The following is a 23,256-nucleotide window of genomic DNA, read 5'->3' as shown; positions in this document are numbered from 1 at the left end:
CAATGAAAATTATTCCACATAAACTCAAATAAACCCAAACATCCTGCACTGCCACTGCTTAGAAATACCAATCTTATTGTTTGTGTTTCTGGTTTTACAGGATTTCTAAATGTCTCAAAGAGCCATTTATGAGACTAAGATCATTTAAGACATGCTTCTTTCATGATATTTCCATCATCTAGGAACTGAAATATGATGAGGAGACACATGCTGCACTGTTTCAGCACTATACATGGCTCTTTGGGACACTGAAAGAGCTGGAGAGAAAAAACAAATGCAAAGATTTGAAACTCAAACACAAGCTGAAGGATCAGCTCATATTCTCCGTGCTTCAGACTTTGCAATAATAAACCAGCAGAGCTCATACAAACTTTCAGATCCCAAATTAGCTGTCACAGTTTTTCTGTGATTTTTAGGTACAAGACATGACATTGTTCACTGTTCTTTACCCTGGTGGGTATCTGCATTCTCACACAGTAGATATTTTCAAAAGTAAGCAGGCTGAGAGAGTTACCTGCACAAGGGGACAGGGGACAGTTGGTATTATCAGACCTACATCTCCTTGAGGGGTCAAAGTAGAACTTCAGCTGCAGATCTGGTTCTCTTGCAGTAGTGGACAGGAAACAGGCCTCATTTGAAGTGTCCACAAAAAGTACTGCCCTTCCCAGCTCCGTCAGTCACTGGCCTCCCTGAGGATACTCAGTCTTCAGTCTGAAAGATTCGTGCTTACCATGGAATCACAGGATCATTCAGGTTGGAAAGATCATCGAGTCCAACCATTACCCCAGCACTACCAACACACCACTAAACCCTGTCCCCAAGGGCCACATCTACACGTTTTAAATCCCTCCAGGGATGGTGACTGCACCACTGCCCTGGACAGCCTGTTTCAATGCCTTGCAAGCCTTTCTGTGAGGAAATATTTCCTAACACCCAGCCTAAACCTCCCCTGGCACAGCTTGAGGCCAGGTCCTATCACTTGCTACTTGAGAGAAGAGACCAACCCCCACCTGGCTGCAGCCTCCTGTCAGGGAGTTGTGGAGAGCCAGAAGGTCCCCCAGAGCCTCCTTTTCTCTGGGGAGGCTCAGCCCCCCCAGATCCTTCAGCTGCTGCTCATCAGCCTTGTGCCCCAGACCCTTCCCCACATTCTCCCCTTATCAATAACACAGGAGTTTTCAGGCTGACTTCTCCTGCTATATAAAGGTTTTAATTCACACAAGGAAAAAAAAGGCAACAACTGATAAGCCATAATCCAGCTGCAACTTTCAGCACTGCAGTAATCAGCAGTGTGCTGGAAGAGCCTTCCAGGAACACCCTGTAACTGCTTTTCACAGAAGCCTTAGGACAATTTCCTTGCCCACAGTGCCATTCAATTGCTTCTAATCACCTCTCTATCTTCCAGACCATAAGGAAGGCTTATTCCTGGGGCTGCCAAATACACCTCTGAAGGCAAGAGTGTTTGCCATGCATCAGGCAATGAGCATTGAAAATAAGTCCCCCCATTAAAGAAACCAATACCCCCTATAAAAGGCTATCCCACTGTGGAAACACCCCAGGAGTACAGACATTCATCCCCAGTTCAGAGGAGAGAGATCCTGCTTGTTTGCTAAACAGCTCTGCTTCCTTCTTCGGTCACAGTTAAAGGAAAGCATTTTCTTCTTATACAACACAGACATGTTGAGTTACTCTCTTCTCTGCCAGGACACAGAGCCTTGTGCTGGGTGAGAGCTCGTCACCATCAGAGGAAGTTCTACAGTCACACTGGTGAAATTCACCTTGCAAACAGATCGACTTTGCACAACTACGTGGGCCTGTTTCAGGGTAGATGTATCACCCTTTAGATTGCCTTAACTGGACCTCCACCAAGAATACTGGGAGTCTAGACATCCATTATTTCTGTACTCACTTACAGACCCATGGTCTGCTCTCTGCAGAGGACTGGAAGAGTGGAGGGGTGCTGGGATCATTGCAGACTGAAGGAAAGACAGGGATTTTGTTTGTATGCTTCCCTGTAGAAGGAAGGAAGAAAACTCAAGATGCTAAACTCATCTTCTTGAAAGTGTTGTCACAGGAAAACAAAGATGACCTGACCTTAACGATATGATCAGACAAAATGAAATTAAAAGTTAAAAAGTTAAAAATTGTTTCTCCAGGTGTGTGTTGCAAGTAAAAGATAGGGTTCTTGTTCTTGTTTGTGTCAACTCATCTCTTTAGATACAGAAACACATTCCTGTTTCATAGAAACACAGTCATAGAATGGTTTGGGTTGGAAGGGACCTTAAAGACCATCTTCATTCCAATCCCCTTGCAGAAACACCTTCCACTAGATCAGGTTGCTCCAAGCCCCTTCCAACCTGGCCTTGAACACTTCCAGGGATGGGGAATGCCCAACTTCTCTGGACTACTGTTTACTCAAAGCTAAAATCTGGCCATCAGCCCATTCAACATGAGAGCAGAAAGTAAACTTGTCTTTTCTGTGAGCTGGAAATGCTGCAAAGCAGGGTAGGAACACATGGAAAGAAAGCCAGAGGGATCAGAGACCACCAGCAAAACTGTGGCAAATAACCCCTGACAAAGAGGCAGAGTTGCCCTGATGTGAGGGAGTGTCAGTACTCAGAGCACTGACCTGTCAGAGTTAGGCTGGGCTCAGCTGTGCTCCTTCTGGGGCTTTGGAAAGACCTGAGTTTTCAGATTAATTTGCCAGCTAAGCTGAACCTCTGCTTTGCACCACAGTGAGGAGTGCACAGAGGCATCCTTACTGCCACTGCACCCTCTGGGTCACTTGACCATGCAGAGTACCTGGACCTATTTCTGCAGCTGGGCTGATAGCCAAGATTCTTTTCCCCCTCTCTCTCTCTCCACTAAAAAGGCTGGTGCTGGCAATGCTTTCCAGAGAGATTCTCTGGGCTTTTCACATAAAGAGGTGTTTGAGGAATCAGATTGTGGCACACAACACAATCCAGACAGTAAACATAGTGGAGTAAACCACCACATTCATGGAGCTGTAGAAGCTTTATGCTGATATGAGCTGCCTTTCCAGGGTTTGGACTATGTGTCTGTGTGAGCAGCCATAAGATACCAGTGATTCCAGGAGCTGCACAGAGTTTTTGAGTCAGAGCAACATTTCTCACCTTACTCGAGGTTTTTATATTATTCAACTGAATGAATCATTTACTCTCAATCAAATGAACATATTTTTTTCTCATCAGAGATCCAAGGGTGCTCTGTCTTTCTGTTCTGACTGAAAATTAACACTGACCCATCCAAGCTGACAGGTAAACTGAACCTGACAGGAATCTGAACTCGCACGACAGATCTGCAAAAAATATCCCAAGAAAATTACCTTGCAGATGCACTTCCAGGTGGTCATGATTCCATTATTTAACCTCAGTCTCTCCTTCTTCAGCCCATGTTGAAAGAAATGTGTGCCTCCTGCCTGAAGCCTGTCTACCCCATGGAGTGTGTGGTCACTGACAAGGTCTGTGTGCACCGCTCGTGTTTCTGCTGTCAGGTTTGCGGGAGGAAGCTGAGGTGAGTGGCAGGACACAAGTGTGTTTATTTCTAAGGGATGCCCAAGTAGTTTCCATCTAAATTGCCCAAGGGTAATTCTGAGAGAGCAGGACTCAGGAAATGAGAAAAAGGGCATGCAGTTTCCCTGATTCCATCTGCCTCTCCATCACCAGAGGCTGAAGTCTGCCCACCTCAAGAGTGCAGACCCCCGTGGATTAGGAATCTGCATGGATGGTGGTGCAAGGGTGAGCTGAAACTACAATAAATATTTACAGTTTGGGAATACTGATAGGGAATGTGATTGGAGGAGCCATTAGGGTGCTTCCTATGGTCGTAGAATCATAGACTCATTAAGGTTGGAAAAGGCCTCTAAGGTCGTTGAGTCCAACCATTTACCCAACACTCTCCACCACTAAATCATGTCCCCAAGTATCACATCGAGTCAGGTAGGTTGGAAGGCACCTCTGGAAGTCTCCACTCAGCCTTCTGCAAGCCTAAGGAGAACAGGAGCTCAGGAACATGTCCAGGAGAGGTGTGAATGGCTTCAAGGATGGGGGTTACACAACCTTTCAGCTGGGGCCCCTCTTTGAACATCTGACCACCAGTGAAAATGGTTTTTCTTGCCACTCATCACAATTCCCTGTGTTACAAGTTGTTCCCATCGCCTCTCATCCTGTCACTGCCCCCCTCCAAGAGCACTCCAGCCCTGTCTTCTCTATAACCTCCCATAAAATAGACACACGCAGCAGCAAGTTTCTCCCTCTTAACCTTCTCCTGGTAGGACCTGGCCAACTCATCTCTCAGCCTCTCCTCAGATGACACAGGTCCCTCACCACTTTGGTGGCTTTTTGCTGAATTCCTTGCTGTGAGGAGCCCAAAACTGGACAAAGTTATCCACATGGAATCCTACAAAAGTCAAATATAGAGGAACATTCACTTCTCTTGGCCATGCAGCTCAGGATGTAGTTGGCTTCCCTATCACCAGGGCACAATGCTGACTTGTTTTCAGCTTGTCAGTCACTGAGACAGCCACCTCCTGTGAGGCTGCTTGGAATCCTGTTACCCCTAGCTCTGCAGACACTTCCTCCCCTCCTGCAGTTGCTGTATCATGGGAGCCCTGGGCACTTTTACCCATAAGGTCCACGCTGTGAATACAGGGGCAGAGATGAAGTACTGGTATGAAGCCTGGCCTGTAAATGAGAAAGGGATTGCCCATAACCTGGGCTACAGCCCCCGGAGGCATTGCAAGGAAATGTTTAATTTTTCACGTGTTTTGGTTTTTGAAAGAAAAATCAAACATATTCTGAGAAAGCCAACACTACTTTTGAAAGGTTTCATTCTTCAACCTGCTCCCTCCCTTCCCCACTGAAAAATGATTTTGCTGAAAGCCTGTCCATCAGTGCTACAGCTCCCCTCCCACATAGCCACTGACAGCTGTGCCAATGTGTGTTTTCCAGCTTGCAAAACTATGCTGCCCTCCACGGGGTGTTTTACTGCCAAGTCCACTACAAGCTGATGGCTGGGGCTGGAAGCAGAAGTGAGATGGAAAAGCTGGAGCACCACCATGTTCAGCATGGACCACAGCCCTGGGAGTGGTGTAACAGGGCCAAAAAGACTGAAACGAGAGAGAAATCCGCATCCTTCAATGCACAGTGTGATCTGCAGCTGGCTGAGCACAGGAACAGCAGGTCTGTCCTCTTAGGGAACAAGCTCAGAGCAGTCTGGCCACCTTCAGAACCAGCCTTCACTGTCAATGGAAAAGCTGGTAATGGAGCGTGTTCCCAGAAAAAGCCTGCACTGAGCCTGCAAACCTACCAGGCTGCAGGCAGCAGGGCAGGAAGGATGGTGCTCAGGGGTCAGGAGGGAGCAGGGGAGAAGGGAAGATTCTTACCTGGCATCACCTACACCAGGGAAAGAGAGCAAGTGTGTTCCTGGCCCAAGAACAGAGAGCAGAGAGGCCGTGAAAAGACTGGGGATGGGGATGTGCCTGAAGGGAAGAAAGAGGGGAAGGTGTCCCAGCGTGTGGCTGCAATCCAGCAGGGCCAAACCCAGCTGAAGAGAGGACCTGCCTGTGCCTCCCTCCCTCCCATCCTGGAGCCTGTGAAACCCCTGCCTCGTGGCTCACTTGCTCCCCACCCCACATGCCAAAGCACTAAACCCACCTTGTGGATGTACCTGGGGGGCACAGGTGGCTGCATTCTCGCTGACACAGAAGTCCCAGTGACAAAAAACAAGGCCTGTGAGTCTCTGAGCACACCCAGCGAAGGAGGCACAATGACAGATAACAAGCCTGAACCGACTGTAGCCAGCCCAGATACTGCAGGGGCCAAGCATCACCTTGGAGAGGGAATGAGCAGCACACAGACCATTCATGTGCCAGGAGAGCCCGAAACCAGAAACACCACGAGTACAGAGCTAAAATGTGTAGCTGAGGGTGTTGATCCCCCTGAAAATGAAGCTGAAGAAGCCCATTCCGCCTCTGGTGTGTTGAGGACCTCTTTTGTATCTTCTGGGTCCCTGGAGCCAGGAGGGCTGGGTGTGTCACCTGAGATCACTGAAATGTTGGATGAGAAATCAAAGGCAAACACCAGAGAGTTCCCTGGGAAACAGATGCCAGTAACTTTGGGGGAAGTTATGCAACCATCCAGCAGAAGAGATTTGCCTGGAATTGAGAGCAAAGAGGCAGAATTTGAGAAGACAAAAGAAGAGAAACCAGTAAATGTGTCAGGGTCTCTGGAAGAGCCCAGTCCTGAGCACACATCTCAGGAAAATGAAGCTGCAAAGAGCAGAGTCTCTTCACCTGGTTCTCCAGACAGGACAGATGATAACAATGTGCCCTCTTTACAAGAAACAGAACCTCAGGACACATGTGGCCCATTGAAAACTATCACTCATGAGGGTATTTGGAGCCATCATATGAAATCACCTGGCAAGGGTTTTCCAGTATCAACAGACACTCCTCTGAAAGGAACTTGTGCTACTTGCCCCTCACATGATGAAGTCAACAACTCCAAGTCAAAGGAATACAGGGAAGTTCTTAGTGAAAACACCTTGCACATTTCTGAGCAACCAGCCAAGACATCAGAATATTCCAAACCAAATATATCCTTGGACAAATCTGGAGGCCATCCAGCAGGGGAAGAAAAAGTGGATCTGAAACTCCCAGAGGAAAGCACTGTGCCTATGTCACAGACTGCTGCTCAGAGCAAGGAGGCCAGAAGCAGCCAAGCCTGTAGAGAGACATCAGGTAAAGGTTTCAGGCTTGGGAAAAACCCCTTCATTACCCTTTTTGGCTCTGAAGACAAAGGCAGAGCTCCCAAGAAAGAAACAATAACCCAGAGGAAACCCACAAAGTCCCAGTCAGCCCTTGCCACTTTGTTTGGTCACTCCTCAGAGAAGAAGCAGAATCCACAAGAAAAACCTGCAGGATCCTCAGAACAAGCAAATATTGACGGCAGGACAGAAAAGGCACAGGGCCTCCTCAGCTCCTCCAGGCAAGCAAAGCAAAATGCCTCCAAGAATGATCACCTCCCACAGCCTGGAAAGAAAGAGTTGTTCCCTAAACATATCCAGGAGAGCTCTGGAGGATTCTCAGGCTCTACTGAGAGCAAGGAGACTGATGTCCTGTTGTTAGCTCCTGGCACAAGTATGTCACACGATGATAAACGTGAGAGAACTGAATTTGACATTCATGACCAAGAGGTTTTAGATAGTCAGGTTTGGCAGCAACAGGACAGCTGTTGGCCTCCTCTTGTGCCCACACAGGAAAATCAGAAAGAAGCTGCAGGAATCTCAAATCATGGGAAAATCCCTCTACAGCCTCCTCCAGAGCTTATGCCTGTAGTTGACAACAGTGAAAATCTCACCAGGGGAGGGAATCACCATGATGCTCATCTGCCAGAAACCCAGAACCTGTTGAGCTTGGATGTCCAGGGCACAGTGGCACAGGATGGGATATTTTTTTCACCAGGCAATTCAGAAAAGGTACCCAAGGAGGCTGAGCTTCAGTTCAGCAACATGGATTTTCTGGGGGACAGTAACTTATTCTTTTCTGGAGGACAAGATTTCCCCAGCATAGCAAGAAAAACTCCAAATTCAGATTTGCAAAACTCAGAGGCAGAAACTCCACCTTTCTTCGATCCAAATCCTTCAGATTTATTCCAGGAAATCTCATCAGAAACAAATGCCTCACTAGAGCTGTGGTACACCTCCAGCCTCTCACTTCTTGATGGGCAGGATGAGATGAATATTAGAGACCTGGAAGGGACTCAGAGCTGTGAACTCCTGATGCAGTTGGATCCACAGCGCCAGGCTCCAAAGGCAGCAGAAGAAATGTTTGGAATGGGTCTCAATGCTGAAGGCTCCACAAAAATGTATCTCCCTACACAGGATGACAATTTTCCCTTAACATACATGTTCAGCAGCTGTGCTTCTGAAACCTCTAATCAGGGTGTCTTTGATCATTTTGATGTTGATTCAACCAAAATGGGCCAGGAGGCTTCTGAAAAAATGAACAGGAGCAGGAAAACATCAGGAGCTGAAGAAGATGATGACAGTCTGTCTTCCGAAGACTTGGAGATGTTAAATTACGACCTTTCAGAGAAGGAGTTCTTTATATAGGTGAAAAAAACCAGATTAAAAAAGACACACAGCCCTCTGTGCAGCATAAGTTAGCTGATATGGAACCAAAAATTATTCTTGAAATCAGCTGTACAGTGATGAGAAAAGTGAAATGACCTTGCCAAGGTCAGAAGGGCAGAAGAGAGAAATGAACCCTGGTGTCTTCAAGTCTTGGGGTGTGGGGACATTGCTACATCTGCTCTCCCTATGCCATTGCACTCTGCTCCTCCCGGGCTGCCCTTTGCATAAATATTACATAACATTAATATTACAGGAGTTAACAATTATACCAATGATAAACAAGCACATGAAAAACCCCAGAGGGTCAAAGCATGAACACGTGCACTATGTAAAGGGTCATAGAGCACATCAAATCACATGTTTTAATCAGCTGTCTGTAAAAAATAAATAAAGGTGTTAGAATGATTAATTTTTAAAATAGAACAAAATGAAATAAAATGAAATAAAGAAAATAAATAAAATGAAAAAATAAAATAAAATAAAATAAAATAAAATAAAATAAAATAAAATAAAATAAAATAAAATAAAATAAAACACCCCAACAACCTCACTGCCTCACCAGTGCCAAAATAACCCTGGCTCTGTCAGATCTGCTGGAGGAATAAAGCTGTTTAATGACTGCATCTGCAGCAAAAGCAGGATCAGTGCTCTATGCAGGGAAACTGCTCAATCAGCATAAATCAGGGAAAACAGGGATATCCTTGACATTTATATGACTCATCAGATGCTGAAGACAGTCTCACCTTGGGGTGAGTCAAGGAGCTCAGGGTAAAGGAGCTGCCGTCTCAGAGCTGTGCCTGAAACCTGTCCACGCTGTGCTTGGAGATGGAGAGGAGGCTTGCAGAGATCAAACCCCTCTCACTGGAGCAGTGGGAAGTGGGTGGCCCTGTCACCTGTGCAAAAGCTGCTCAGACTGATGCCCCAAATGAGTTTTCACTACCAGATGGCACCCATAAACCTGATCTCTCCCTGCCAGCTCTGAGAGGAGGAGGGAAAATGCAGGAGCACCACAGTTGGTGGGTACGAATCCATTTCCCCACAATTCACCCCACCACAGAGGTGTCCAAAGGGGTCTCCAGGCACTGTCACTCCTGATGTACAGAAAAAAGCTAAGTCCATTATTTAATGTGTCAATGCTCTATTTCCTGCACTAGACCTCATTCCCAGGCCGTGGTTTCTCTTTCTGAACTTCTCTCTAGGATGCTTCCCCTCCCTTGTCCTTGGACATGTATGTACAGGTTTCCAGCTGTCCATCCCAGGCCTTCCCTGAGACCTCCTGGTTTCTGATGCCCCTTGACAGAGGCTTCCCCATTTTCAACAGACTTTGCAAGCTTTAGTAATCCACCTGGGCAGAGCTGCTGGACAGACAGAAATAAGCCCAGAATCCCTATAAGTGGGGCTCCAGGAAACAGAGGTTTGCAGGGCTGCCCCAGCCTTTGTCCCTGAGAGATCTCTACCATGTAGGATTGACTCACTCAGCTCCAGATGATGGAGACAGTTATGAAAACAACATATTTCCATGAGAAACGTCATCTGAGGGTGACAAAGGGCTGAAGCTTCCCCAGGGCTTCAGAAAAGCCTGTCTGGTCATGGCTGGAAGAACAGTGTTACACATCTGCATTAGCATGTGAGACTCACTCAAGTGTGGGTCACCCCCAAGGAGGTTTTCTAGTCAGAAATAGGACCTCTGTCACAGGAGTTGCTAAGGGCTGAGGATTGAGAGAGAAGACCATGAGCCACACACAACAGAGTGATCCTGAAGACTTGAGTTTGTTGCACACTGATAAAGAAGGCAGGACAGGGTAAAAATGTCTCTGCCAGAGCAGATCTCCTCAGACAAGTCATCCCACAAAAAGGTCAGATAATTTAGGGTAAAAGGAACCTCTGGAGGTTGTGTAGCTCAACATCCTGCTTAAGGAATGTCTCTGAACGACAGTAAGTCCTCCCGTCCAAGGATGTGGATGCAGAGCCAAGTGATGTTTGGCTGTGTGGTGTGTGCAGATGATAAATGCTCAGTGCTGGTGTGAATTTACACAAGTCTAAGTAACATTTGCTCTTGTCTTCCTTTACTCCAGTAGCACTAACCAGTATGATCTCACTCTCCCACTCCAGATTAGGGGGTGATGCTTTAAAATCCAGTATTACACTTTTTTTCTCACTTCCATAAGCACAACAGAGCTATTCCCACTCATGAAACACTAATACAGGCTTGTGCAACCCAGGAGTGACTTTGTTGGAGGCTCAGATGTACTATGGACATTGAGAGTGAAAGAAAGAATATGAGAGGAGACTTGGAATGAGAAAGTTAGTGACGTGTTCATAGCTCTGGTAAAAGCAGCCAGGAGCTCAGGTAAAACCAATCTTTGCCAAATTGTGCACAAAATTTCACATGCTGAGGGCAATCCAGTTATCTGGTTTACCAGGAATAAAGACACAAGCCACTCAGGGAATCTACCCAGGAGGCAGCTCAGATGTGCAGCAGAAATCAGCTCAATCTGCTTTCCAAGTGACATCAGAACCTCAGGCAAAGCAAAGTTGCTGTTGTTTCCCAAATCCTATGTGCTTTCTATGTCTGTGTGTGTAACATGCTTTTTTCCCTGAGGGTACTCTCTAAGCCAGCTCTCTTTTAGGATTCTCCCCAAGACACTGTAGTTTAAATCTAGTTTTAGATTTAAACTACAGTGTCTTTAGATTTAGATTTGCAGGGTTTCTACAAGTGAAAACAGACAGCTTGGGATACAGCAGTTAAGACCAGGTCTACTGGACTACCAGCCGTATTTCCTGGTCCAGAGGAGAAGTGTTCTTCACTTACATATAGTCTCCAGGATGCGTTAGATAGCTATTAAACCATTCATGGGAGCAGAAAATTTACTCCTTTTGCTTCACCACACCGGGTAAAATAAACCCACATTTATAGAATCCCAGCTTCATGCCTCAGACAAAAACCTTGTGCTGCAGCACAGCTGCCTTCAGGAGACCTTGAGACACATTCCAAGCTGGAAAAGGATGAGTTGTCACTGTTCTATCTCCAAGAGCGGCAATGTTCTGGCACCTTTGTTCTCTTCCACGGAGCAGGGAGGGAATGGTTGGTGACAAAGTGCAGCCTGGAGGACTGCACTGTATCATCATAGACTAGTGTGCCAGTACAGGTGCTCATTTTATCTCACTGGATTAGGGCTTTAGTGCTTGCACAGTTTAAACATTAATATTTACCTATTTAAGCCATAGGCACCAGTGCAGCCTGGCCATAGAAGTGCTCGCCATGGCTGAGTTTGGAGATCTTTTAAGTGCTCTGGGGGAGTTTGGGCTGTATCAGAAACTGCTGATGCTGCTCCTCTCCCTCCCACTACTTCTCAATCCTTTCCAAATGATTGCACAAGTGTTCATGGTTGTGGAAGTGCCTCACCACTGTGACACCAGCTGGATCCGCACCGTCGGCCCCAACCTGACCGAGGAAGAGCAGCTGAACCTCACCCTGCCCCGGGGCGCCGACGGGGAGTTTGAGCAGTGCTCCATGTACTCCCCGGTGGACTGGGACCTCGACTCCATCATGGCCTACGGCCTGAATGACACACAGAAGTGCAGCAGTGGCTGGGTGTACCCCTCAGAACAGCCACCGTCCCTGCTGACCGAGGTCTGTAATCGCCGTTTGATGAGACGGGGTGGTGGAAAGGAGGGGATGGGAATATCCTGGCCTGTGGTTTGGTCAGTCAATGCCAGCTGTAGTGCAGTCAGGCTAAAGTTTACTGCAGGATTTTGTCTCCATCACACAGATGGCAGCTGTAACCCTTGGGAGGTTGCTGCAGGAAGGCCATGATGCTGATACCTGGGGATGGCACAGCCAGTGACCATGGGGGTGTGAGTCCAGCACATGTTCTGCCCACCATCTGTCCCCTTTCCAGTATCCGGACCCTTGAACCTATGATGTGTCTGCCTGGAGGGACGTTTTGGGTGTCCCTGCCACAGCTTCCCCTGTTCTTCAGCCTGGTTCTACTCTCATCATCTCTGTGAACACATTTTGTAGGTACAAAAATGCTGTTAGTGAGGACTTCTTGTTATTTTTCTAAGTCCGTGAGAGATTTTTCTCTCTCACAGAAGAGGTAGCAGGGAATGTAAACAACCAAGCCACCTGCAACCTTGGAAAGTCTTGTTTATGGTATAGTAGAAAATATTTTGACAATGGATGTTTTAGGATTTTGGCCAATCACCCCCAAGGGGTGGCTGGTCCTCTGTCCAATTAGACTATGAAGAGAAAAGTCTATAAAGAGTTTGTAAAATAATTAAATAAATCAATCTTGCTGCACAATTCCTGCCTGCTGGATCTTCTCCTTCTCCTCCTCCTCTTCCCTATGGCTGCGGGACACGGTGATATACCGTAGGAACCAGGCCAGCTGTAATAACATTTACCTTCCAAGTGTTTTTAATTGATATTTCTGTCATTGATATCTCCAGAGACCTTCATGGCTGCAACAAGACATCCCATGGGCCATGCAGTTGAACAATGCCTTATCAGCATCCTCAGTTTCTCCATTCTGCCTTACCTTCCACCTTCTAGCTGGAAAGGTGGTGGTCAGTCAAAGGTTGGACTTGATGATCTTGATGGAGGTCTTTTCCAATGTAAATGATTCTGGGATTCTCCCTCTGTGGACCTTTGTTCCTTTCGAACTTTCCCTCATTCCTCCCTTCCTCCTCCCTCCTTTCCCAGCTCCAGCATTTTCTCACAAGTACCCTCCTCTGAGCTGGAACAGAGGAGAAAGTCCAGCCTCTGGTATTTGCAAAGGCTCCTTGGTGTCCCTGAAGCACCAAGTCCATTTCAGAGAAGCCTTCTCTGGAAGTTCCAGCAGCTGCATCCCTTCCCATTCCTATGCTGGTCCTCCTTTACCAGAAAAAACCACTGTCCTCCTCCTCTTTCCACCCTGTCCTGCCTTTTCTGCCAGAGAAGAAAGCTGATACAGCTCTCACCCCCAGGTCCCACTTTTAACAAATCTTGCCAAACAGGAGGCTTCCTCAGGGATGGTTGGGCTGGAGGGGAATCCTGTAGATCCCAGCACCCAGGAGGTGTGCACCAGGATGCAGAGGTGTGCTGAGCACCTCATATGCCTTTCCCACCATTGATTTGTGTTCTAAGTGCTCACCATGAAGGGCTCAAGCCCTTGTGAGGGGTTCTCTGCTCTCAAGTGCTGGAGCAAGAGCTCACACACCCAGATCCTGGACCCACTATGGACCACAAAGGCTGCCCATCCCTAGAGAGCAGCTGGGCTCTGTCAAAAGCAACAGCATCTGTGTTTTTCTTCCTCCAGTTTGACCTGGTGTGTGACAGGGCAGTCCTGAATAACATCTCCCAGTCCATCTACATGGCTGGGCTTCTCATTGGAGCCATGATCTTTGGGATCCTAAGTGACAGGTGAGAAAACACAGTTCCTTCCCAGAGACACCGCCCAGCACCCAGGGACAGCCCAGCTGAGGGTGCAGACTGTCCGTGCACTGAACAGGAACTGCTCACTTCACAGGACTCAATCCCCTTGCCTGAGAAAGGGCATCTGGGGCCACCTGATATGTCTGTAAATGTTGGAGGGTTGAAAAGAGAGGCAGATACTGCCTTGTGGGGGGGTTCTTCAGGAATCACAAGTTTAGCCCCTGCTGGTGTCACAGGCTTTACCAGCATCATGATGGGTCAACAGTGGAGACACTGATCTTTCTGCACATTATTTCTTGGGGTGTGTATAGAGGAGCTTTGCTCACATGCATGTCAAATCTCCTCTGGTTCTCAAATCACTTTACATCCTTCCTGGGCTCTTCCTTCTCCCCATGTGGTCTCTCCAGATACTGACTGTGTCTTCCCTCTTCTTCCACAGGATAGGCAGGCGGCCAGTCCTGCTCATCTGCATCCTCATCCAGAGTGTGTTTGGCCTGGGAATTGCCTTTGTGCCCCATTTCTATGTATACATGGCCTTCAGGTGTGTCGTGGCAGCGGCGGTGTCAGGAATTATGATTACTGTGGTGTCCCTGGGTGAGTGGGAGACCCTTGCACTGAGGCAGTAGATTTAGCCTCTCAAGACACAATAACCAAAGAGAGCCCAACGTGTTTTGGAAAGGTGACCCTGAACCTTTATTTTTGCTCTCAGCTACAGAATGGGTTGGTGCCTCCTACCGGCCAAAGGCAGTGCTGATTGCTCACACGTCTTTTGCCATCGGGCAGATGACGGTGGCTGGCTTGAGTTACGGAATTCGCAACTGGAGGCTGCTGGAAATCACAGGATCTGCTCCTATGTTTGCCCTTTTCTTCTACATCTGGTAAGCAAGAGCAGGGCAGAGCTTCTGGAAGACATAACAGTGATGTGAGGGGTGCGAGTGAGGAGGCAACAGCAGTGCAGGACCAGGCTGGGTCTTTCCCTCTGACATGTAGGTGCTGCAGGAGCTGCTGCAGGGCTCAGCAAATCTCCCTGGGGCACTGGACTGCTGAGAGCAGCAGCTGCTTTGCTGAATCAGGTCTCCAAATTTGGGGCCTAAATTTAGGGCATTTAGACCCATTGACCCCACGGGCCATTCACTTTAGAGCTGGACTTGATGATCCTTGTGGGTCCCTTCCAACACAGAATACTCTGGGGTTCTGTGATCTGATTCTGTGGTGGCCACGGCTTGCTGGACGTGGTCCCAGAGAAAGGGGCTGTGGGGAGCTCAGCAGGTCACAGCAGCATGTCCTGGCCTCCCCTCCTGGCAGGGTGCTCCCAGAGTCAGCTCGCTGGCTGGTGACCAAAGGCAGAATCGAGGAAGCCAAGAAGGTCCTGCAGAAGGCGGCAGCCACCAACAAGCGCAGCCTCCCGCCAGGGCTCCTGGAGCAGGTACTGGGGGGGTTCTTGTCCTCAGACACTGCCCTGGGCCTTGCAGCAGCCCCTGGAGCTCAGCTCACCCCGGAAACCTCTCTCCATTCCCACTGGGGATGGTTTGGGCATGGACTGGGGGGGACTCCAGCTCCAGCTGAGTTACACGGGGACAAGGTCAGGGAAGAGGCCCAGCTTCTGCTGAAGCTCAGCCTGGAGCTTTCTGGAGTCCACCTGGGGATTGGGAAGGACTGCAACGCTTCCCTGGCTTTTCTCCTCTGAGGATTCCAGGAGTGTGACTGATGAGCACAAGGTCTCTGTTTAGTCTCTGCGTTTCCATGCAGAAAGGCCTGAAGGGGAGTTCCCTCCTTGCCCACCCCAAAGTTCCTACACTGGGGAAATGTTCATCCCCAGGAACCTTTCAGTCACCACCCCGCTGTGCTGGGCACCCAGAGCACAGAGGCACGAGCCCAGCCCCACTGGTTTCCCTCCCTCCCTCCCACAGCACTGGGTGTCACAGGCCTGTCCCACCAGGGCTTTCCATGGTCTGCAGGTGGAAAAGGAGCTGGCCATGGGTTTCCTTTTCCTGCTTTGACTCTTTGACTTTTTGTGTTTTGAAGTTGAAGCCTGAGCAAGACGTCAAATCTGGAAGTTTCCTGGATCTCTTTCGGAAGAAGGACCTGCGGAAGGTGACTTTAATCATGTTATGTGTCTGGTAAGACATTCCCTGGTCCATTCTTTCCACAATCCTAGATGAAAAATAAGAAGTTGATTGTTGACAAGAACTCTAAATTCACCTAATGCGATTTTATATGTCATCGTGTAGATGTGTGTGTTTATCTGCTCTCATTTTACCTCCACATGCTGGATCAGATTTACCTTGTCTGGGCATGGGAAGAAGATGATTATCCGTGATAATGAGGATATTGTTAGAAAGGCTTGAGTAATTCCAGCTTTTGGCAATCCCTGGGCCTTGGAATAGTTTTGTGCCTAGAAGTTTTGGGTTCAGTCTAGAAGTTGCTGACCATATGAGGATCCATTCTGCTTTATCTCCTGCAACTATGTCCCACAGAACTGTCACAAGTGGTGACTAGAACCAAAATAGAGGTTGTTGGGAGTTTAAATAAGTTGCGTGTGCTCTGACTTTTCTAATTTTTGATGATAGACCTTCATAAAACCATCTGGTGACATGTTCTATTCCACTTCAATTTCAGGTTTGCAGACAGCATTGTCTACTATGGGCTGAGCCTCAGTGTGACAGATTTTGGTCTGGACATCTACCTGACACAGCTGGCCTTTGGGGCAGTGGAGCTTCCAGCTCGAATTTCCTGCATTTTCCTGCTGGAGTGGTTTGGGAGGAAGAAAGTGCAGGGCATTCTCCTGCTGCTGGCTGGCCTGATGTGTCTCATCCTCACTGGCATCCCTGAAGGTGAATCTTCCCAACCTGGGAGCAGAGCTGGGCAGAGCCCTGGTCATCCCTTCCCTTGTTCAGACCCATCCTCCCATGCTGGCAGACCCACGCTCACTCCCACGGGCTCAGCTGCCTCCAGTGCCACAGCCCAGGGTGCTTCATCCCCAGCATGCTGGCTTCCTCTCCCTTTGGATTCCTTCTCCCTCAGGGCTGTGCCTGGCTCTTCCACAGCTCCTGGCATTCGGCAGGCAGTGTCCATTAGACACCACCACCCACTAGACACCACCAACTCCTGGCAGAAAGGTGTAGCAGAAGAGGTGCTTTAAAAGCCACCACGTCTCCCTTTCTTAGATTAAAAGGAAAAGCAAATGCCCACTCTTCCTCATCTCTTTGTGCCCCAGTCCATACACTACCCCTTGCTGCTGTGCCAGTGCTGTGAGTGAGGCTGAAGAAAACAGGGGGGTTTCCCGATGCTTTCAAGGTCAGAGATGTGGCATTTCCAAACAGGCACTCCCCAAACCCCTGTGGTGGCTCAGCAGCTCACTTCAGCTGCAGATCTAGAAGATGCCCAAGGCCTCAGGAGAAATCTGAGTTCTCTTTGCCAGAGGGTATTTTCCAGGTAAGGTTATGCTGGGGATAATTTCCAATGGGTGAGGTAGTAGGTTTGCTTAGCAAGTCCACCAGAAAGGGCTATCCCAAGAAATCCCACTGCAGAGAGTTCTGGTCCCAAATGAACCATCTCCCTGGAGGTTACAGAGGTGGTCTCTCCTCCTCCCCTCAGACCAGCCCACGGCAATCACCGTCCTGGCCATCATCGGCAAGCTCACAGCCACAGCCACTTTCTCCACCTCCTATGTCTATGCCGCTGAGCTCTTCCCCACAATCGTCAGGTGAGGAGTCCCCACCCAGCAGGGCTTCCTTCTGCCGTGGCTGGCAGTGGAGATGGGGCAAGAGCCCAGCTGTCCTCATGATCACAGTCCAGGGATGCTGACCCCTGCCTACACCTCTCGCTGCCCCTCTCTCCCACAGGCAGACAGGCGTGGGGCTGTGCTCGACTATGGCAAGAGTGGCCGGGATCCTGGCCCCGCTGATCATCCCTCTGGACCAGTACCACCGGGCCATCCCCATGGCCATCTTTGGGAGCATCCCTGTGGTGGTGTCCCTGTTCTGCATCCTGCTGCCCGAGACCCAAGGCGTTGACCTGGCAGATGACACAGGGAAGGACCAACCTCCAGATGAGGTGGATACAGGGAACTCTGAATTTAAGGAAAAAAAATCTAAGACTACAAATTGATGGCAAAGAAAAAATGTCAAAATCAGGGATGAATATGGTCTCAACTCTTCTTCTTTCCTCCTTATCTTCAGGAGCAGAAGACTGGAGAGTTTTTCTGAGACACCAGGGAGGATGACAGGGACTTGGAGAAGGATGTCTGCAGATGCTCAGAGGGCGAGCGATGACTGGACAGGCACCTACCAATGATCTAGTCTGATTCCATTGCTCTTGAAACAGACCAGCGAAGCACTGCTGCCTGGAAACTGGTCTTTCAGATGATGAACACAATATCCACAGTCACAGGGAGTGGAGATTTGTGTCACTCTGCCTTTGGAACAGATGCACATCCAAGTATCCCTGAAATCCAGTTTGGTCATGCCTGGCTGGCCTCCCAGTGTGTTTCCCAGTCCTTTGCAAGCTGGTACCCGTGGAACCTCCCTGTCATGTTTTACAGCAATAAAGAATTGCCAGTAGAGTGGCTGTACTGGGCAAAAGCGGGCGCTGGGCTTGTCCCTCCTGCACTAAATCCCTTGGGTCGTCGGGCTGCGCGTCGGCCCAAGCCTCGATCTTTGATCAGGATGTCACTGCACCCCTGTACACACGTATCTAGCTTTTCTTTCCATGTGGTGTTGAAGTTGAGTTTCTACATGAATAATATAAATTATGCTCTGAGTTTGATAAGAGACACTTGTAATGCAATATGTGAATAATAAATGGTGTTGACTTTTTTTTTTTTTCCCTACGTTTCACAGTTGGCCTTTGTAACTGCTCTTGGCTCTGGAGTGTTTTCTACACAGAAATTGTAAGTCTGTAATTTAACACACAGATGGAAACGTGCTTTGTTTCCATCAGACACAAACAATGCAAAAACAGAGTCTTAAAGCAGAGTGGCTGAGTTCAAAAGGGAACTTTTTCTTTTTTTAAAGTTTTCCAATGAACAATCTGCATTTGTTTTCTCTGCTAGCAGCTCTGGAAGTTTTCTGAATTGCACAGGAATGCTGAAATTCCATGGCATACTCTGTGGGCATTTGGACAGCTTTCCCCGTCACCGTGAGCCTTTTACAGTGATCTTTGGTTGGCTGCTGACAGCTTAGTCATGACATTTTAGTGTCATCTAGTGTCATGTAAAAGAAAGAGTGTGTTCCTCTCCTGTGCTCATTTGTTTGCATGCAAAGGACATATTTCAGTGCCTTCTGATGAATCCATCTCCTCAAACACATCACTACTCTCAAAGGAGGAGAAGGCTGCTCACTCAGCTTTGATGCATCTTTTGGTTTCCAATGTCTTTGTGCTCTAATAAGTGGTGTTTTGAGGGCTGGGGTGTCCCAAGTCCAGGCCAGACATGCCTGGAGGTGATATTAACTTTGTGCTTTGGCTTTGGTGCACAAAATCACCCCAGAGTCACATGGCTGGCCGTGGCTGGAAATGGGGTGGGGAGTTTGCAAGATCTGGGCTTTGGCACTGAAGGGAACGGAGCTGGTGTCTTGGCTTGAAACATAGGTGTGTGCCAAGGAAAGCGGGAACCTCCCTTGGAATGGAAAAATTATCACCCCCTTCCCTCCGTAGTATTATAACTTTGAAATTAAGGGCCTTCCAGGAAAAGATGTGGGACAAGGAATAACAGTTCCTTACTAGTATATATAACAAGGCAAACAAACAACAACCACGGCAGCAACAACGAACAGAGCCAGAACCCAGCGCCAGCCTCTCTCAGCCGCAGCCCCTTTCCCCTGGGTGCAGTTCCGCCCACGGCCGGCAGGGGCGCTGGTGGCTCCCGGCCGGGCAGGGCGGCTGCGATGATTCCCCCGCGCCTGCAGGGGGCGCTGTGGCGCGAGCGTCTCTCCCTCACGCAGTAATGGCGGGCGGGCTGGATGGGAAAATGGGCTGCAGCAGGAACCTCGGAGCGGCGGCTGGAAGGGCAGGGACGAGCAGATCCGGGAGTGATGAACGAAATGTATCGGAAACTCCGCAGCTGTAACTGGAGCCGCGGAGTGTGCCGGCAGGCAGTGGGTGTGGTGTTACAGTGTAGTGAAAACCCAGAGTAGTGGCAAAGGCATGGCGGGGCTGGGCCGCGGCAGCCTGGCTCCTGAATGCAGCCAGGAGAGGCTCCCTCAGCAGGGGCTCGGACTCCTGGGTTTTCCCCTGAGGCACCCAAGTAGATGGTGTGGGTCCTTTCCAGTCAGGCTGGGTGTCCATAAGATCCCAGTGCAACGGCCACTCTTAGGAGCAGAGCTTCACTCATGATAGGAGAAGACAGCAGGAGACGGAGCCTCAAAATGGTGGCAAATTCTCCCCACAGCCTGTCTCCCCTCTGATGCCAACACCGAGAGAGCGAGAAGAGCTGAACCCAGCCCCTCACCCCCAGCCAAAAGCTTGGGGTATCTCTGACCTTCCAAAGAGAAAATCCCCCAGGTAAGAGAGCAGCTAGCTTCACCCTTCCCCCTCCTCCTACCAGCCACATCTTTTGTTGTCTTAAGTATAGGTAGTTATTGTTTCTTACCAACAGATGGGACAAAATTCCATGAGAGAAGGAAACAAAAGGAAAAATCCTAACCCCCAAGAGCTGGGGAAGGGGCTGGTGCACCTGGAGCAGCTGAGGGAGTTGGGGGAGCTCAGCGTGGAGAAAAGGAGGTTCAGGGGATACTTTCTCTCTCTCCAACTCCCTGACAGGCAGGTGGGTCTCTTCTCCCAAGTAACAAAGCACAGGACAAGTGGAAATGGCCCCAAGTTGCACCACTGGGAGGTTTAAATTGGATAATAGGGAAAATTTCTTCTCCTCAAGGGTTGTCCAACACTGAAACAGGCTGCCCAGGCCACTGGTGGAGTCACCATCCCTGGGGGTATCAAAAAGGCACATAGCTGTGTCATTTAGGGATGTGGTTCCGTGGTGGAACGGATGGGTTGATGGCTGGACTCAATGGCCTTAGAGGTCTTTTCCACCCTAAATGAACCAATGATTCTATGGCTTCTTGCACAGTCAGGAGATCAGCTTTAAATGCTCATTTCCTCACCTCCTCAGCCATTCCCTGCTGGGTCCCTTTCTGCAAGCTTTGCTCTTCTCATTGAGCTGGGGCTTGCCAGCATGGGGTCAGGTGAAAGGAGACAGTCATGTCTTCTGGGTAAAGGGGGATGTCCAGGATCCTGACACCTCTGCCCCACAGCCAGGATTGGTGTCACTGTGTGACAGTGTGTTGGTGTCCCTGACACTGACAATGTGCTGATTATCTCAGTGGCCCCTGTGGGGCTACTCTGACAACAGGAGCTGGTTTTGCCTCTGCATCTGCTCTTCCCAGCTAAACCACTCTACCCCATTTTGTCCTCACCACCTCTTTAGCCTTTTGGCTCCCTCCCTTTATTATGGGGTCATCCTCTTTGCCTTAGTTATCTTTCAGGTCACTTTTTACCCTTTGCCCATGGCCTCATAATTATGAGAGCCCAGAGCACCCCACTGTGTGCATGCAAAAGTGTGTTTGCATTCCCACAGGTTTATGTTTGCATTCCCACATGCTGTTCCAGTACTCCTGGCTCCACTTTGTGCTGTCAACTCTACTCGTTGCAGGGCAAGGCCATGTGTGGGCTGGCTAGGAGCGATGTTAAGGCACAGCAAAAACATTGGACATCCTCCTACTTGTGCTGAGCTGAGTGAAACATGAGTCAAGTTATTCAGGTACTCTTCAAGTGTACAATCCAGGGATATTCTAAACTAAACTAACATGGTCCAGTGATCCAGAGAAGAGCAGATAAAATATAATACAGAGCTGTTGGAGTGAGTCCAGAGGAGGCCACAAAGATGATTAGAGGGATGAAGAACCTCTCCTATGAGGAAAGGATGAGAGAGTTTGGATTGTTCAGCCTGGAGAAGAGAAGGCCCCAGAGAGACCTTAGAGCCCCTTCCAGTGCCTAAAGGGGCTCCAGGAGAGCTGGAGAGGGACTTTGGACAAGGGCATGGAGTGACAGGACAAGGTGGAATGACTTAAAACTGACAGAGGGGAGATACAGATTAGATGTTAGGAAGAAATTCTTCCCTGTGAGGGTGGTGAGGCCCTGGCTCCCTCAGCCCTGGCTGAGGTTGCCCAGAGAAGCTGTGGCTGCCCCATCCCTGGAAGTGTCCAAAGCTGGGTGGGATGGGGCTTGGAGCAACTTGGTCTAGTGGAGGGTGTCCCTGCACGTGGAAGGGGGGGATTGGAATGAGATGATCTTTAAGGTCCCTTGACACTAAACCCTGCTGTAAATCAAGTCCCTCCTGATGGGAGAGAATTTTCTGAAAGTCCTTTCAAGGAGTTTCAAAGATAAACTGAGACTTTTCCTGGAGTTTCAATGCTTCCAGATAGTTGTTTATTAAGTCTTATCAGAGGAACAGAGTCACTAGTGTGACCCAGGTGCAGCATAGAGCACAGAAAAGCAGGAGCGAAGGCTCTCTATCAAGATTTAGACAGCCTTTTAAAGATATTTTAACCAATAGTTACTGAAAGCCTACATTATTTTCACTTTCCTGCCAATTATTCAGTAACACGACCAGGAACTGCAGAATTCTCTATCCAATCATTCCAAACTACTTTTACTGCAGAACATGGAGTAGTAGAAGAAGGAGAAGAAGGTTTGGAGAACAACAATAATTGTCCATTTTGATATTTTTTACTCTTATCTATTTACTACAAAGAGAAGCCCAAAACCTCTAAACTTTTCACCCTGTGACAATCTTACATAGTAGTCTATCCCCTAATTCACACCATTGTATTTTCTAGTTCTTGTCTGATCGTTGGTAATTCTTTCCAAGGTTGGATATTAAAACAGTGTTGTTCAGGGGGGGTAAGAACCCTTACAAACAGGCAGAGAAATATTCTTGGCACTCTGGGTTCCTACAGTCCCTTCCCACCCAAACCACTCCAAGATTCTATGAAATGGATCTTCAGCCCACTAGAGGCATGAATGAGATGGAAGCAGAAGCACATCAGCTGTGCTTGGATGCCTGTATTTATGAAATGAGCTAAACCAGAGAGCCTCAGAACACAATTTCCAAAGTGGTTCCTTCAATAACTGTACATTTGGCTCCAAGCTCTTCCCTCAGCCTTTACCCTAAGTGCCTTGTTTTCCATAGAAGCCTGAAGAAGGCACTCTGCAGCCTTTCCAGGGAAAAGGATAAAGGACTGAGCTCCTCTGTTCTCAGGGTACGGAAGAGGAGCACCACAGAAAATCCTCTGAAAATCAGTGCCAGAGAGAAGATGGCATCTGTTATGATCCAGTTTTCAGGTCCTTAGAAATGCCTCTGCCCGAATTAAGGTGCAAAACGAGACCATATGCCAGTAACAATAGTAAGGATTTTATTTGATGGTAAATATGAGAGAGAGAGAGAGAGAGAAAGAAAGGAAGAAAGAAGTAGAAGACAAGTGGGGGGGACAGAAAGAGTGACAGGGACAGAAGAAGGAAAATACCACCACTCCGTGGATCCCAATGATGTCAGTGATCCTCTGCAGCTGGTCTCTCGGTGGTGAAGGTCCCCCAGAAGGCACAGAGTCCCATGGGTGTACATGCCCAGGCTGGGTGGGCATGTCCGGCCATGTCCCCCTGGGGCAGGGGTCAGTCTCTCACAGCAGGCTCTG

At 48.7% G+C, this 23,256-nt stretch overlaps 1 protein-coding gene across 1 annotated transcript; it reads left to right on the top strand.

The window, feature by feature from the left end:
• Window positions 1-3,409: 3,409 nt before the first annotated feature.
• Window positions 3,410-17,677, top strand: LOC309579638 (solute carrier family 22 member 13-like; the record flags this gene model as incomplete). The annotated part of the gene is made up of 10 exons (XM_082293056.1): window positions 3,410-3,531; window positions 11,374-11,785; window positions 13,452-13,555; window positions 14,007-14,161; window positions 14,277-14,445; window positions 14,873-14,993; window positions 15,593-15,687; window positions 16,187-16,401; window positions 17,165-17,273; window positions 17,413-17,677. The coding sequence occupies 10 exons, from the start codon at window positions 3,410-3,412 to the stop codon at window positions 17,675-17,677; spliced, it is 1,767 nt and encodes a 588-aa protein (XP_082149182.1).
• Window positions 17,678-23,256: the final 5,579 nt, after the last annotated feature.

Source organism: Coloeus monedula (assembly GCF_965178545.1).
Source record: "Coloeus monedula genome assembly, chromosome: 1".
Lineage (NCBI taxonomy): Eukaryota > Metazoa > Chordata > Aves > Passeriformes > Corvidae > Coloeus > Coloeus monedula.
Note: the sequence above shows the minus strand (reverse complement) of the source record. Positions and strands in the feature narration are given on the sequence as shown.